The 17548-nt window shown below is 43.5% G+C and overlaps 3 protein-coding genes across 3 annotated transcripts; 2 read left to right on the top strand and 1 right to left on the bottom strand.

Annotated features, from left to right (window-relative positions):
• Positions 1-1955: 1955 nt before the first annotated feature.
• LOC139786745 (uncharacterized) lies at positions 1956-3133 on the bottom strand. The gene has a single exon (XM_071725867.1). It carries the CDS (start codon positions 3131-3133, stop codon positions 2291-2293), a length of 843 nt encoding a protein of 280 aa, XP_071581968.1. The 3' UTR covers positions 1956-2290.
• A 7654-nt stretch (positions 3134-10787) lies between these two features.
• On the top strand, positions 10788-11480 carry LOC139786743 (uncharacterized). The gene has a single exon (XM_071725866.1). It carries the CDS (start codon positions 10788-10790, stop codon positions 11478-11480), a length of 693 nt encoding a protein of 230 aa, XP_071581967.1.
• Positions 11481-15588: 4108 nt separating this feature from the next.
• On the top strand, positions 15589-16941 carry LOC139786742 (uncharacterized protein F54H12.2-like). Its single transcript, XM_071725865.1, has one exon. The coding sequence runs from the start codon at positions 15589-15591 to the stop codon at positions 16939-16941; it is 1353 nt and encodes a 450-aa protein (XP_071581966.1).
• Positions 16942-17548: the final 607 nt, after the last annotated feature.

The following is a 17548-nucleotide window of genomic DNA, read 5'->3' as shown; positions in this document are numbered from 1 at the left end:
GGCTGCTCCTTCTGCTCTTCTGCTGCTGGCGGGTCGCTCGACATCTCACCAGCCCGGCCACTGCTTCCACGGCTCGAATTGGGAACGGAGGATTTATCCTGCGGTTCCAAGGTTTGACCTAATATGTGCATATTTACTCTATTATCTAAAAAAAGGCATGTTAAATCGTTACTCGCATCTCTCGAAGTCTTCTCGAAAGTTTCGAAGTTATTGTTGACTCTTTTCCGCGATGCTGATTGGTTCTGTTGCTGCGCTAATTTCGTGAGCGGCTGTCATAGCATATTTTGACAGTTGTGTTTAAGCTAAATAGCGCGCGCGAGGCGCGCGTCTGTGATGTCTAGTATATAGATAAAGCAAATTATAATTTTGAAAGAAAAAATTAAATAAATATTTTTGTTAACTGTAGAAACGTAAAAAATACGTTTCTTAAATCATGGTTTAAATTATAGTTTTAAACACATTTTTGTTCAAACGTTTCTTAATGGTGGTTCTTTACGGTTATGATACTAACTATATATACGTTCAAAAAACGTATATGAAACTAATATGTACTACCTGGGTTTCTTACGATATAAAGTTTCAGATTTTGTATCCTCACCGTTCGTTCGGAAACTAATCCTCCATTTTCTGTACTTTAAAGTATTTAAAAAAAATTTGAAGATTTTAAAAGTACATAATTTTAGAGTTATTTTAGCCGATCCAGCAACTAATTCCTTTAATATATTTTACTTCTGTCATGCTAGATGCTAGTACTCCCATTCTTTATTCATTTTATGGTTGGTGTTCGTAGTCGGATCTCATTTTCATGATCGTCTTACGTACAATCTTAAGATATTTCAAGTCAATCACAAAGCATTTTAAGACATTACTTAAGATGGTCTTGAAATAAGATTTGATTATAAATATCGGGCTATTTTTTAAATTAAATTGTATTATGTAAATATATATTTTCTTTTGCAGATCTTCTGGAAAAAAAAATATATATATAAGTAGTAAGTGGGTAGGTATGGGGCGTCAAAACAAACCCCCTTCACCGACCCCTCCGGCGCCAGGGGCGTGGCCAGACGGTCTGCCCACGTGACCTCGGAGCGCTCTGATTGGCTGCCGCCTGAGGGGTGGGGGTAACGAGGTAATTAAATGGAGCGATTTGATTGGATACCCCATACCTACCCAGCGTCTGATTGGCCCTCCCCCCTGAGGCGTCTGGTGGTTTTGAGGGGGTAGCACGTGGTAGACAAAAATGGTGGGGACAAATGGCGTGTTTTGATTGGATACCCCATACCTACCCAGCGTCTGATTGGCTCTCCCGCGCCTAGGGTGTCTAGTGTCTAGTGACTTTTTTGGGGCTGCACGTGGTAAAAGACTACGAAACAAAAATGTCGGATTCGAAATAGTAACTAAATGGCGCGTTCTGATTGGATACCCCATACCTACCCAGCGTCTGATTGGCTCTCCCGCCTAAAGGGTCCAGCGTCTTTTTGGGCCTGCACGTGGTGGACGACGCTAAGTCACAAGGAAAAATAGCAGAAGTGTCGACCAGCGCCATTTTGGCGGGAGCACGTGGTAGACGACGCTAAGCTAAAATAAGGATATGATGCTAAGATGCCGAAAACGGAAAGTGGAATTTTTATGTTTTCAGAGAATAGTTTTCATGATTTATGACCGTGTTCTTTTAGGACTTGGGTCTGGACAAAGAGTTTTCGAAACAATGAAATACGTGAAACTTATTTTCTGGAGAAAAGAGAGGGTAAAACGGAGAGGTTCGCTTTGTGACGTGACAAAATTATTTCGTTTTAAATAAAAGTTTTTATTATTGAGCGCATTCGAAAAATATTTACGAGGTAGACTTCAACTAATTCTGAAGAATAAGAGAAAAGAAATTTGTTGCGGAGAACGTGAGGATTGGAAAATAGAAGAAAGTAGAAGTTATATATATGATTTATGACCGTGTTCTTTTAGGACTTGGGTCTGGACAAAGAGTTTTCGAAACAATGAAATACGTGAAACTTATTTTCTAGAGAAAGGAGAGGGTAAAACAGGAACGGACAGGTTCGCTTTGTAACGTGACAAAATTATTTCGTTTTAAATAAAAGTTTTTATTATTGAACGCATTCGAAAAATATTTACGAGGTAGACTTCAACTAATTCTGAAAAATAAGAGAAAAGGAATTTGTTGCGGAGAACGTGAGGATTGAAAAAATAGAAGAAAGTAGAAGTTACAAAAAATGTTTATTACAAATTCTTCTTCATGGGAAAAATACAAATTGTTCAAACAATAATTTTATAAAATTTACAATCCGCGATTCGACAAAATTATACGACGGATTTCGGTGAAGCGCAGCAAAATAAGTTCTAAAAATACTATATTAAAATACATATCGAGGAAAGTTAAATCGGTTATTTGCGTACGTACATTACGCTCGATGTCGTTGTAATTTCCTCTGAGAGTTAATTTCACAATATCTTCATCTATATAATTGTTAGGAAGATTTAACTCTATTTCTTTAATAAGATAACGTGCGCAATTGTTAACATTTTCAGCCACTGATTTTAATTGTGATAAATGTGCATCGATACATTTCGCTATATTTTTCAGTCCGATAAATGTAGGCTTCTGCATCACAATTGCCACTGCGAAAGTTTTTCGTTTCTTCGTCGGTGGACAATTTTCCTCGTCTGTTCGTTGATCCATCCCGGTGGAAGTACTTTCCTCGTTTTTCTTGTACGCCAGCAATATGGATCTTGCTCCGTAGGCCGATGTAAAATTGACGGAGATATTGTTAATGGAGATAGAATTCGGCTTCAATTTGGTTTCTCCATTTAAATATTCGCTCACGAGTCCCATGTTCTCTTGAAACTGCTGCCACGATTTCTCGTCGAAATAAACGCCGTCCGCACAGTTGCCGGTTAATTTGACCAGCGGCACGAAAACCCCCTCGGATGTTGCTTGTAAACCCACGTGAATTCTCTTCGTATGGGAGCTGTTGAGTCCATATGTTGTCGATAGCAGCATATGTAATTGCTCGTTTCTTCCCTCGAAGTAGCGTCCCTTATCGGAAATCCCTTTATCAGGAATAACGCGTGTGAACATCCGCTTCTCAGAATTATTAGCGTCTTCTCTGTGACTAGCCATTGTTCTTATTTCTTCGTAATATCGACAGACACACACACACACACTAATTGAAAAGTCAGATGTGAGAGTTGTACTTTTTCACTGGTGTACGACTTGTCGCTTCGAACGATGGGACTCGAATGATTTTGACTTCGTAACGTTAGTCAAAACGTTAACTTTGCTTGCGTCATTTTAGAAAAATTAGTCGGCGCGCGCAGAAAAAAATTAGAAAACTCTAGATTTTTCTAGACTTTTCTAGATTTTGTTAGTTTAAACTATAAATTCTGAAGTATAGGGAGCTAAGAAAATTTGTTAATAAAAAGATCGGCTAAAAATTTTATACAAAAAGTGTAATAGTTAAAAAATTTTTAAATAAAAATATTTCTAAGAAATAAAGGAACAACAAAAATCTATCCAAGCTCTTCTTCTGCCGGAAGCAATAAATCAATAAATTTTCCGAGTTGTAGTAGTAATAAATCTTTCTATGTTGGTAATGTAACATTAGTAGAAAAATTCAATAGAGGAACTTTTGTAAGTTTTAGAAAAAAAATGTTTTGTGTAAAATTTAACCGATCTCTTTTGTGTTGGAAACAATAAAACAATAAATTTTCCGGTTGTAGTAATAAATCCTTCTAGTTAATGGGACATATAACATTAGTAGAAAAATTCAATGGAGAATTCTTTGTAAGTTTTTAGATAAAAATGTGTTTTTGTGTAAGCCGATTGTGTGTTTAACCGAACTCTTTTTGTGTTGGGAACAATAAATCAATAAATTTTCTGGGTTGTAGTAATAAATCCTACTAAATGTATGTTGGAACAAAGCATTACTATAGAAATTTCTAATAAAGAATTCTTTGTAAGCCCTTAGATAAAAAAATTTGTTTTCGAGAATGGAAGAGTAAAGGCATAGAAAAGCTTTCACGAAAATTTTCACGCTTTCATCGGTAAGGGAGAGTGGGTAGAGAGTGGGGAAAGCCTCAAATTTGTTAACCAATATCCTAGCTAGACAATTTTTGACTCACCTTTATTCTAGATGGTTTTGGAAATATTTCCAACTATAAATAGCCTGTAACACCATAGCTAAGAGTTAGTTCTTACTTGTCCGATCTTACTGGAGTCGTCTTGTACGCTCTTAGTCAGTCAGGCAAGTGTAGTGCTTCGAAAAAATGTCTCTCCGTGTAATTTTAGTGGAGTTTTTTAAAGTAAGTTGCAATTTAAGCAATCGCTTAAATGAGCAACGCGAGTTTGTAGAAGCAGTGTCAAACGACGAAGAGTCTAATTACAGACTATTCGGACGTTTCGTGGATGGGTGTAGCAATACCTTGTTATGCGTGATGAACGAACTGGGTTACTGTGGAAGAAATGAAGCATTGGTGAACATTATTTTAAACGAAATAGAAACGCGCAGAGCTGTTGGCCACGTGGAAGAAGACGCAGGAAGAGGCCATATAGCAAGATTCCTGCGTCGTAACGGAGGAACAGGTAAGTGTTAGAAATAAAAATTGTACCTTAAAATTTTAATATAGAGGAGTTTATCATTAAAATTTAAATTAATTTAATAGTGGAGAACCGCATTGCCGTTGTCCAACCGGTCCGACGAGGACAGAGACGTCGAGCGGAAGAGGACATTGCTGAGGAGGCAGTACCAGCACGTAAGTTGGAAATAATAAAATTAATTAATTATTAAAAATAACGATTATTATAAATATTAAATTTTATAGGAAGAGCTAGATTCGCGGCACCACCACCCGCAAACATCCCCGTCATCGATTTATCTTCTGGTAAGAGACTAATAATAACACGTAAAAGCTAACTCTTGCAATATTAGTATAATAAAAAATATAATTTATACTGTTTTAGATGATGATGATGAAGAAGAAGTAGAACAAGAAGAAGAGGAGGTGAGAATTGTGAGTTCACCCGATTCGGCCGTGTTTACGCCTCGTAAGTTTCAAAAAATAAGTTAAGATAAAAATTTAGCAACGAATAAAAGAAATAACCGAAATGTTACATTTTACCAGGAAGGGAAGAATCGCAATTAGTTGATGATGTTTTCACTCCGGGCATCGACGAGGTGATCGACCGAATATTAATGGAATCCGAGGAGGAAGAGGAGGAGGAGGAGGAGGAGGAAGAGGAAGAACAAGAACCAGAACAAGAACGAGAAGAAGAAGTTCGAAACGCAGAAGATACGCAGGAGGTGATGGACGAGGTGGAGGAGGAGGAGGAGGAGGAGGAGGAGGAGGAGGAGGGGGAGGAGGAGGAGGAGGAGGAGGAGGAGGAGGAGGAGGAGGAGGAGAGTGAAAATAATATTAATAATATCGATGATGATATTAGCGATTCCGATGACGATAACGACGACGACGACAACGAGAGATACGCACCTAACGAATATAAAGGTAATAATATTTCTCTATTATATTATATTTTTATTTCCGTAATTTATTGATCTAATCACAAGTAATTATTTCTGATTAGATGTTTCTTACTCCCCGGTTCGACCTTTGTCTCCGGAAAATGAATAAGAGACAAAGATTTAAAAAGATTTAAAAAAGAAGAAGAACACAGACCTACGCTAGTGATAAAAGCAACTAAAGATGAGTTACCTTAGTATGCTCTATCGCGGTCGTAAAAAATTTTAACTCTTTAAACTCAATATAAATCAATATTATATGAGACTAAGTTTTTTAATTTTTTCAGTACAGTCGGGTGGAGGAGGTGCGGACCGTCCTACCGTTGTTGTTGCTCCGAACACTGACGATGATGATTCGCAAACGCAGAGTGCTAGTGGGGAGGAGGAAGGGGAAAATACTGCTGCTGCTACCGACGCTGACGGATCTCAGTCGCAGAGAGACGGACAGGTGGAGGAGGGGGAAAATACCCTCGTGGAGAGGGAACAAGAGGAACATCTGGTACAGGCACGTCAGCAGGATCGCCAGGTCGGACAATTTAATTATATAGATTTAGTGGCAGAAAACGCGCGACAATTTAGAAATTTCCGGATACTCGGTAGGGAGGCCAGTTTTCGAGTACGTCCGATACCCGTAGGCGAGGATACCGTGCGTTGGCTAGAAAACGCGTTCCGCGAGATTCACGCGTATGCGTTACGTACGACTGGGCCGGGAGATTACGTCGGATTATCGTTTGAGTCGGCGGAACTAACGCACGGTCCGGCGGGGCTATCGTTTCGCCCGGCACGAGACTTAACTCCCGAGAATATATGGGATCTCGTGAGCTCGATCGCGCAAAGTAACGGGGGAATAGATATCGCGCAAAATTTCGACGTGCGCGTTTTCAACGTTGCGATGCCAGTGGGGCGTGGGGGTGCGATAAAGAGGTTAACGGCCATCACTAAGCGGTCAATTTTAGATCTCGGGAATAGCGATAATTTGTGCCTACCTCGTTCCCTCGTGTTGGCACGAATTTATCGCGAGCGCGGAAATCTACGTACGGGAGTGTTGCACGACAGGTGGAATACCGTAAGATGCCGGACTTCCGCGCTTCAGCGTGAATTAGCGTTGGAGCTGGTGAGGAACGCCGGTGTTACGATACCCGAAGACGGGTGCGGAATTCCGGAAATCGCGCGTTTTCAACATTTTCTCGCAAATGAAAATATAGCAATAATCGTATATAATTCCAACAACTTTGGTAGAGGCGAGAATCCTTTGTACGACGGCGCCGAATTACTCGCCTCGTTAGAACGCGAACCTACGTGTCGTTTAAATATTATGTATTACGAGCGTACGCACCATTACAACCCGATATTGAATTTGAATGCTGCCGCCGGTACTCAAAAAGAATTTTGCGTGTCGTGCAACACTGCGTATCGTAAAAACAGAGGACATCGCTGTTCGAAAAAATGTCCGCGTTGTTACGCCACTCCCTCGTGCGAGAATCCCGAAGTAGAAATTGTCAGGTGTGCGGCGTGTAATCGTGCGTTTTTCGGAAACTCGTGTTTCGAACGTCATCTCGCGCAAAATTCTTACGACGGTAAATCGCTCGCGAGCGTCTGCAGTTCCGTGAAGATTTGCGATAATTGCGGGCGATTTGTCAAGAGAGGTTCGCGACACGAATGCGGCGTTTCGTATTGCAAGACGTGTTGTTCGTTGCAGTCCGCTAATCATTTATGTTTTATGCGGCCTCTTCACCGTAATGCCGAAGTAAACGAAGACCCGGGCGAGGGTACGAGTACTACGTTGGCACGAGGAGAGCGGGTAGCGCCTGGTAACGAAAATGACGGCGCGGATGCAACGAACAAACGTAATAGCAAAAAAGAACGCGTCGCATTCGTGTTCTATGATTTCGAAACGCGTCAAGACGAGACGCTTGAGGGTACGGAGAACGTCAAAGTTCACGTACCGACTCTCTGCGTTGCGCAACAGATTTGCGAAACGTGTGCCGCGATAGACGACATGTCGGTGCGATGCCGTTGGTGCGGAGTGCGCGAGTTTGTATTTCGTCGCGATCCTGTACAAGAGTTCGTCGATTTTGTAACGCGAACGAAGAAATGTTACAAAAAAATTATTTGCATCGCGCATAATGCGAAGCGTTCGACGCGCAATTTATTCTAAAGTATTTAGTTGAAAATACAGAAATGACGGAACAGCCACAAGTAATTTTAAACGGAACGAAAATTGTCGTGATGACGGTCGGACATACAAAATTTATCGATAGTTTAAATTATATGCCGATGAAATTATCCGAATTACCTAAAGCTTTCGGGCTACAGGATACATCGGATAAAGGCATTTTTCCACATTTGTTTAACACCCGCGAAAATCAAGATTATATCGGTCCGATACCCGACACACGATATTTTTCTCCCGAGCATATGAAAGCGGAAGAACGCGAACGGTTTCTTTCGTGGCACGCGGAGATGACGCGTAACAACTTCATTTTTAATTTTCAAAGTGAAATTATTAAATATTGCCGTAACGACGTGGATATTCTTCGACGCGCGTGCATGGCTTACAGAAAAATTTTTTTGGAATGCGGAAACGTGTGTCCGTTCGTGGAATGCACGACTATCGCCTCTACGTGCATGAGAGTTTTTCGCAAAAACTTTCTGCGCAAGGAAGAGATAAGAGTCATTCCTGCGAGGGGATATAGATTCGTCGATAATCACTCGCGCAAAGCTCTACAGTGGTTAGTGTGGATGGAGCGCGAGCTCGGACATCCCATAATTCACGCAGGGCGGGGGCGCGAGCATAAAATCGACGGCACGCGCGTTGACGGATATTACGAGACGCCGACTAATGACGACGACGACGACGACGACGACGAGACGCGACGTTACGTACTACAATTTCACGGTTGCTTTTGGCACGGATGTCCCACATTTTTTCAGGTAAATCGCGATAAAACGCCTTCGACCGCAAATCGCGAGGACACGATCGACGCGCGCTACGAACGAACACTCGCGATGACATGTCGTCTCCAAAGAAAGGGGTACCTTGTGACGGAGATGTGGGAGTGCGCTTTCGACCGTGAGTTGCGAGAAAATCAGGCGATGAGGGATTATCTAGAAAATCACTCATTATTGAAACACGCGCCTCTCGATCCTCGCGACGCGTTTTACGGAGGACGCACGGGAAACATCGCCACCCGTCGCGAAATTCGGGGTACGGAGAAAATACGTTACGTGGACGTATGCTCTCTGTACCCGTACGTATTGAAAACCGGTGCTTTTCCGATCGGTCACCCCGATATTTTTATCGGCGAAGAATGCCGAGCGTTAATCGGAACTGCGCCGAACTATAATTTTGATTCGCTCGAAGGTCTCATCCGATGTCGAGTACTTGCACCGCGCGATCTTTTTCACCCGGTACTCCCATATCGCGTACGTGGAAAATTATTGTTCGCGTTATGTCGTAGTTGCTGCGAAACGTTCTCGCAGGCCGCGTGCACTCACGATAACCCCGCCGATCGTGAATTCGAGGGTACTTGGGTATCCGTCGAATTGCGCAAAGCCGTCGAGAAAGGTTATCTCGTGACAAAAGTAAGCGAAATATGGCAATATAAAGTTGCGCGATATGACCCCGGTACTCGGCAGGGCGGTTTGTTCGCCGAATATATAAATACGTTTTTAAAATTAAAACAAGAAGCTAGTGGGTGGCCGAGCGATTGTCATGATGACGAGGCGAAAGAACGATACCTGCGGGAATACGCGGAAACCGAGGGTGTTGTTCTCGATAAGAACAATATCGTCCGGAATCCTGGCCTGCGCTCGGTCGCGAAACTCTGCTTAAATTCTTTCTGGGGAAAATTCGGCCAGCGAACCAATTTGCCTAAGACCGAGGTCGTGAAATCTTGTCAGCGTTTCATGACTTTGCTCACGAGTCCCGAGCACGAGATAATCGACATATTACCCGTCAACGACGAGGTGATATATGCTTCGTGGCGGCTACGAGATGAGGCCGTTGTGGCTTCCCCATTGACAAATGTCGTGATCGCGGCGTACACGACGGCACAAGCGCGCTTAAAACTATACGAATATTTAGAAGCATTAGATAGGCGCGTTTTATATTACGATACCGACTCTTGTATATATTTAAGTACAGGCGATCCGAACGAGTACGAACCGCGCACCGGTAACTTCCTCGGCGACATGACGGACGAGCTCGAGAGCTACGGCCGCGGCACCTATATCGAGAAGTTCGTGTCGGGAGGGCCAAAATTCTACGCTTATATTATTCGTACACCGGACGGACGTACTGTAGAGTCGTGTAAAGTAAAAGGTATTACTTTAAATTATAAGAATTCTTTAGCTGTAAATTTCAATAGTATTAAAGCTTAATAATACAAAGAGAGAGAGAGGGTAGAGGAGAGGAAGAGGGAGGAACGTCGTCGGCGGGGACGGCAATAAATCTGCGTTTTAGTGCAATTCGACGCACCGCGTTTCACGACATTATAACTCGCGAAGAAACGAAAACGTGTGCACCGGTATTGGTAAAACGTAGATTTATCAATAATCGTTATTCACTTCCGTACGGTTACGTGGAGTGAATAACTTTTTCTCCTTCTTCTTCTTTATTTTTAAGTTAGGCTAACACGTTTTCTGCCACATTAGGGTAAAAAAAAAAGAAAAATGTTTTCGTATTATATTGTAAAGTTTTTTAATTTTGTAAAAATAGTTGTAAGTGTAAAAGGATTTTTGTACATATGTAACTAAAAATATAATGTAGCGATATGTAAATATATTCTGTGTGTGTGTGTGTGTTTAAATATAAAATTTCTTGAAATTTGTTTTTTTTCCTCAGAAAATCTAAAAAAAAAATAAAATATTTTCACATTTAAAGCGTAAATAGTTGCATCATATAATTTCATCCCCTCCCTTTCCCCGCGCTTATTTTTTCTCACAATTTTTATTCTCCGCCCGGAGCATCGCGTACAAGCTCGTCGATCGCGATGCTCTCGCTGCGGAATCGTAATAAGCTTGTAAGACATGGATAAGCTTATGAGCACCGCGGCGCGAGAATCAGCTGATCGACGGCCGCGGTGATGTTCGCTCGTGCGAGCGTTTGCGGGGGTACGCTGGTGCGCGCGTTCGCCGCCGCCGCCGCCGCCGCCGCCGCCGCCGCCGTTGATTAGCTTATTCCCCCCTCCCGTCCCCCTCTCCTCCACAAATTATTCTTTTTGAAGTCACTCACGGAATTTGAGTCGAACATTTCGCAAAATGGACGTGCGCTGGAAACATCCCTGGACGTCGATCGTGTGTGGACCCACCGGTTGCGGGAAGACGATCTTCGTGAAAACCTTTCTCCGACAATTATCTCACATGTCCGACGTACGTTTCGAGAGAGTTTTGTTTTATTACGCGGAGTGGCAGGAGGCTTATCGTCATTTACAATACGACGCGCGCGAGGAAGCAGTGCCGAAGAAAAAAAATATAATTGAATTTCACGAGGGATTGCCACGTCCGGAAGATTATTCCGCCGATCCGCTTTCCCCAAAATTGGTGATAATCGACGATCTTATGAGAGAATCGTCATCGTGCGACGCGATCGTGGATCTCTTTACCAAAGACAGTCATCATAAGAATCTCAGCGTAATTCTCATCTCGCAAAATCTTTTTCATCACGGACGCGGGCAACGCGATATATCGCTCAATGCAAATTACATCGTAGTTTTCAAGAATCCTCGCGATCGTGCGCAAATTCGTCATTTAGCGCGTCAAGTCTTTCCCAATGATCCAAAGTTTCTAGAAGAGGCATACTACGACGCCACGTCGAGGCCGCACGGGTATCTACTACTCGATCTGAAACAATCAACTCCGGACGAATATCGTTTTCGAACGTGCATCTTTCCCGACGATACGGCACATTTCGTCTACGTACCGCGTAGATCATTTTCCAACGGTTACGTATAAAAGGCGCGCATTAGCGCTCGCGCTGGTCAGTCGTGTCAGTTTTCTCGCGATGGAAAAGAAGGAAAATAACGCGAAATCAGACAGAGCGACGAAAAACGCCAGACGTTCGATCGGAAAGAAAAATATCTGTCTTCTCGAGGCGTTGCTGTATTTGAACAAAAATCAACGCTCGACCTTCTTACGGACCGCAGACGATAAATTAATACGGTGTATCGGCGAATGCGCGTTCAACACGCTCAAAGGTAACGTGCCGCTCGAGCGACGTGAAAAAAATCGATTGAGCAAATACAAAGCGACACTGCGTCGCATCGCGTCAAAATGCTGTAATTTGAAGGATAAAAGAAAGCTGTTGGTACAACGAGGCGGATTCTTATCCTATATTATCGGACCTATATTAACCGCCTTACTGTCGCGGATTATCGGCGGCGGTAGAGATTAAAAGGGCGCGTTATGGAAAGGGCAAAGAAGATGGTTTTGATCACTACGGAAAATCTCGAAAGAATGCAGCGTCAATTATCGCAACAAAACGCTCCCCCCGCTGCGTTTGCCGTCGTCGGTAGCGAACGAACGATGGAAAACAGCGAAAATTCGGAGAACGCAAATATTACCGTGCGTACACCCGGGACACCTCTATCGCGACTCGATGAGGAGATGGGTCGCATACTTAATTCACCCTTGCCACTCGACGTCGGGGAGAAATGGAAAAAATATAAAGAGGCACTTTGGCGATATCTTCACTTTGTTCGCGTAGCGCAAAAGCGAAATCGGGACGCGCGCAACGATGAAAAAGACGAAAATGTGGATAGCGATATTCGCGTGGTCCGTGACGACAACGACGACGACGACGGTGACTACGAAACGACGACAACGCGTGATCTCGAATTGACTTTACACTCTAACGGTATTATGGCGAAAAATGACGTCGCGGCAGCCGCCGCCGCCGCCACTGCCGTCGCGTCGAACGATCGTAATTTTGATATGTCGAAAAGCACTAAAAGAATACTGGATAGCGTGCCGAAAACTTATCGTCCGAATGCTCGTTTGCTGTTAAAGTATTTATTCGATAAAGCAGTTCCGAGTAGAATTAGCTGGAACGAAGATGGAGTCGTGACTATAGACGGCAGCGTTATAAAAGATTCGAATATCGACGACCTGATAAACGAGGCTATGCGCGAAAGAAAAACCGTGAAAGCAACGGGGAGACTTCAGTTCGCACGTTTACTTCGCGTCTTAAACGTCCCCGCGGTACTGGTGAGAAATAAGGTATTATTAACCGCTACTTCTTCGAATATCTCGACATTTCAACCTCCCAGGAGTTCCACACCGATAGAGACACCGAAAAGTAGCGTTGATTCGCAGCAGGCGAAGAAAAAACGCTTACTCGATTGGAGTAAACAGAAATGACGGAACTTGAAAAATTCTACTACGATCCGCGACATTACGCTGGCTATTCGGCAACGGATAATCTGACTCGCGCCGCTAAACCGAATTTCTCCCGTAACGAGGTCACGCGCTGGCTCGAAACGCAAGACGCTTACACGTTGCATCGTCCATCGCGCAGAAAATTTCCACGGTTGCATTACACCGTGACGAATATCGACGATCTGTGGGAGGCCGATTTGATCGAGCTCCGAAATCTCAAAAGTTACAACGACGGATATTCGTATCTTCTGGTGATTATAGACGTGCTTAGTAAATATGCCTGGGTAGAACCGCTACGAGACAAAACGAGTAATCACGTGACGACGGCTTTCCAGCGCGTGCTCTCGAAAAGTGACGGGCGCGTACCGGTATACCTACAAACGGACAAAGGTAAGAATTTATCGGGCGTCCGTTGCAAAAGTTTCTGGAAGAAAACGACATTCGTTTTCGCGTAGCCCGTAATCCGGATATCAAAGCTGCCGTCGTCGAGCGCTTCAACAGAACGTTGAAGGAACGAATGTGGCGCTATTTTACGCATAAAAATACGCGGCGCTACATCGATGTTTTGCAGGATATCGTAAGCGCTTACAATCACACCCGTCATTCCTCCATTAGAATGCAGCCGGCTGTCGTTACGAGAGAAAACGCTCGTGTCGCGCGCGAAAATAAATTCGACGATGGAGGACGAGCGAAAAGATGAAACGCGCACGAAAAGCTAAATACAGTGTCGGAGACCTCGTTCGCGTCAGTAGAACAAAAGCTACCTTCGAGAAAGGATACGAGGCGAGGTGGAGTGAAGAGATATTTCGAATTCACCGCGTTCTCGAGTGGCGTAAACCACGCGTGTACGAATTGAGCGATTTAGCGGATGAAGTCATAGACGGTATTTTTTACGAGCAGGAATTAGCTAGGGTAGAGAAAAACTTGCAGGAAGAAGAGTTTATCGTCGATCGCGTGATAAAGACCAGAGGACACGGCGCTAATAAACAGGTGTTAGTTAGCTGGCGCGGTTATCCCAGCAAGTTCGACTCTTGGATCCCCGCTTCGAATTTAACTTCTCTTCTTCAAGATGAGGGACGACCAATTTCTCATGGTTCTTCCGAGCAATAGCAGCATGCGCTATTTCCCAGAAAATAGAACCTCGTCATTCGTTACGGAATTACCTCAAACTGTACACTTACACGGTGAATGGAAAGTGGCGCTTAGCGAGATTCAATTTCCCAGTACTTTTTTACACTTGCGCTATAAGGAAAATGAAATCCTCTTCTACGATACTAAACCGGAGGAAGAAAAAGAGAAAGTACAGGTGGCGAAAAAAAGCACATTTTCGTTCGGACTTTACAAAAATACCAGAGAACTTATCTCGGCGATTAATGAAGCATGCAAACAAGCTGACTCGCACTTTTATTTAGATCAACAAGAGAAGACTGGAGGAAAAACCCACATCAGCATTACTTGTAACGCAAGTGAATGCAATCTAATACATCATATGTGCCTTTCCGATACTCTTCTACAAATACTCGGTTTAGGTCATGTTCTTCTCTATAATCCCGAATACTATGGCGAATTTTCTGTCAGACGCTACGCAATTTATCCTTTTTCCAACCAAGCGTTTACTGCAAAATATATTAAACTTGGTCATATTAGCGAAAATAGTGATGCGCGCGAAACAGCTTTCTATAGTCGTGAACCTTGTAGTTTGCAGCGCGGTATTCCAGATAAAATGTTCGTTTATTGCGATATTTGCGAGCCTTATGTAACAGGTGACGCGCAAACACCTCTTCTCCGAATAGTGCCGGTCGAGACATACCGCTATAATCACGTGGACGCTTACGGAACGAATCAGGTGAAAACATTTCTCCCCGCTGCATTATATTCCATTACGCAAAACAAATTTCCGCACGATTGAAATAGATATAAAAGATCAACTCGGAAAAAATATACCATTCGAATCCGGGACGCTGACGGTGACATTGCACTTTAGACGTTTCCAGTAACAACGCGGTGTGTTGTCGTCGAAAAAAAAATAAAAAACTAAATTCAGAGCCATGGACTACGAATATTACGATTCACATCAGAGTGGACGAGGCGGAGGAAATTTCCACGAGTTTTCGTCGGAGCATCCTATCAACGAGGTCACGGAATCGGTAGTTTTCTCGGAGGATTATTCAGAAAAGTGCTGCCTTACCTAAGTAGAGGCGCGCGAGCGGTCGGTAAAGAAGCTTTACGCGCGGGTATCAATGTGATGCAAGATGTCGAAAATGATACGCCGTTGAAGGAGGCGCTCAAAACTCGCCTCAAGGAATCGAGTGGAAATCTTAAAAGAAAAGCCCAGGAGAAGATAAGCAGCATGATGAAGGGATCGGGATATAAAGTATCCGCAAAAAATCCTGCGTTTCAGTTTCCCTTTGGCAACCACGTCAGTCGCGTCGCAGTTCGTAAACGTCGTCGTCCTCAAACAGACAAAAGAAAATCGTCAAAGAGCAAGCAGAGGAAGAGAATAACGATCAAAAAATCATCGAAGAAGAAGAAGAATGACTCGTGCTGTAAACAGAAAGTCATCTACCGCTACGAGACAGCGTCATCGTCGAGTTAGCGTCAAGAAACGCAGCGTATCCGACATATTCTCTTAATCGTCGCGCGCGCACACAAGCAAGAATTCAAGGAGCGGAGGAGGAGGATAAGCATGTCTTTTTTGCACACGCACTCGAGTGAGTGTTTAAAGAGCGAACTCGATTTCTTCTCATTACCGCCCACTCAAACTAGTATCGAGAGCTCGCAATGGATCTATTACAAGCCCATAACTTCCCTCGGGGACGACGCGCCTATAGAATTCGTCATACCCGGTCACGGGGAAGACTACCTGGACCTCACGCACACCATGTTGAGTCTTCGCATACGCGTAGAAACTTCTCCCCTAGCAGGCGGCGGTGGCGACGGCCAAACAAGTACACCAGGCGGACCTGCGTTCAAAGTAGGCCCTGTAAATCATTTACTGCATTCCATGTTCAATCAAATCGACGTATATTTCAATCAAAAGCTCGTCTCGCCCCCAAACAACGCCTACGCGTACCGCGCGTACATAGAGGCGTTGTTAAATTATTCTTCACCCGCAAAAACTTCCCATCTGACCTCTTGTCTGTGGGACATGGATACCCCCGGACTCATGGACGCACTCGTAGATTCAGAAACACCAAATCCGGCTCTCGTGAGACGCGCTCGTTACATTCACGAGGGACATGCGCTAGATCTCATAGGTCATCTTCATTGCGACGTTTTCAATCAAGATAAATTTTTAATTAACGGTGTGGAGGTTAGAATGAGACTCGTTCGTTCGAAGGATTCGTTCTGCCTTATGGAAAATACTTCGACGTCGAAAATACGCATTCTAGACGCCAGTCTGCTCGTGAGAAGAGCAAAAATTAGCCCAGGCGTTTTACTCGCGCATGCGAGTATGTTGAGCAAAACTACCGCCAAATATCCCCTTACGAGAATCAAAGTTAAAACATTTACGATTCACGCTGGTCTCGTAGGAGAATCGATAGACAATGTAATACTCGGTCAACTGCCGAAACGGATAATAGTCGGTTTTGTCGATAACAGAGCGTTTAATGGCGATAGAAAATTAAACCCGTTTAATTTCAAAAACTATGGTATAAATTTCTTTTCGCTGTACGCCGACGGTATACAAATTCCCAGTAGACCGTTACAGCCGAGCTTCTCGAGAGACGAGCCACTCTACGTCGAAGCTTATCACACTCTCTTTTCGGGAACCGGCATACACTTTTTAAACGAGGGTAATTCCATAAGCAGAGAAGATTACGCCGAAGGATTCACACTTTTCGCCTTTGATCTTACACCCGACTTATCCGCCAATTTCGCCGGCCATTGGAATCTTGTGAAACATGGCAGTTTACGATTAGAAGTGCGATTTGAAAAAGCACTTACCACAACCGTTAATTGTATCGTTTACGCCGAGTTCGATAATGTTCTAGAAATCGACTCCTCTCGTCAAATCATCGTCGACTTTGCCGGTTAACTTTATTTTTTACCCCACCACTATATATTTTACCCATCGCCATTTTCCTACGTAAAGTCCTGTGAAAAGAGAGAGATTCAGTTTCACTCGAGACACGGACGTCGACACTTCGCTTGAAAAAAATAGAGAGTGCATTTTAAACTATGGATCTGACCATCGACATACAAGGTTTCCGTGATGTCAACGGAAAGTTTATTCCGAAAGAAGTCGCAGTTGCCGCGAATTAACGCGGCAATCACCGGACACTGGATTATGTCGCCACCCTTTCCATTTGACGATCTACCCGAAAAGACAAGACGAGAGAATAACTGGCTTTTGCGAAATTATCATGGAATCGAGTGGTTCGATGGTGAAACCGATCTCAAATGTTTCACCCTACATCTGCGAGAAATTACGCGACAAGTGCGTTACATCTACTGCAGAGGCGTGGAAAAGGCTCGTTACTTGAGTCAACTACTTTCCAGAAACATATATAATCTGGAAGAAATTTCTCCACCGTTCAAAAGTTTACCGGAGGCCCGAGAGTACAGACAACGTTGCACACATCACGGATTTCGTGTTTCGACTACGGACAAAATTGCTTGTGCGTTACGTAACGCTTTTAAAT

The sequence above is a fragment of the Temnothorax nylanderi genome, unplaced genomic scaffold, assembly GCF_030848795.1.
Source record: "Temnothorax nylanderi isolate EJ_2023f unplaced genomic scaffold, tnyl_v1.0 TNYL_tig1135_pilon, whole genome shotgun sequence".
Lineage (NCBI taxonomy): Eukaryota > Metazoa > Arthropoda > Insecta > Hymenoptera > Formicidae > Temnothorax > Temnothorax nylanderi.
This window is presented reverse-complemented; position numbering and strand designations above follow the sequence as displayed.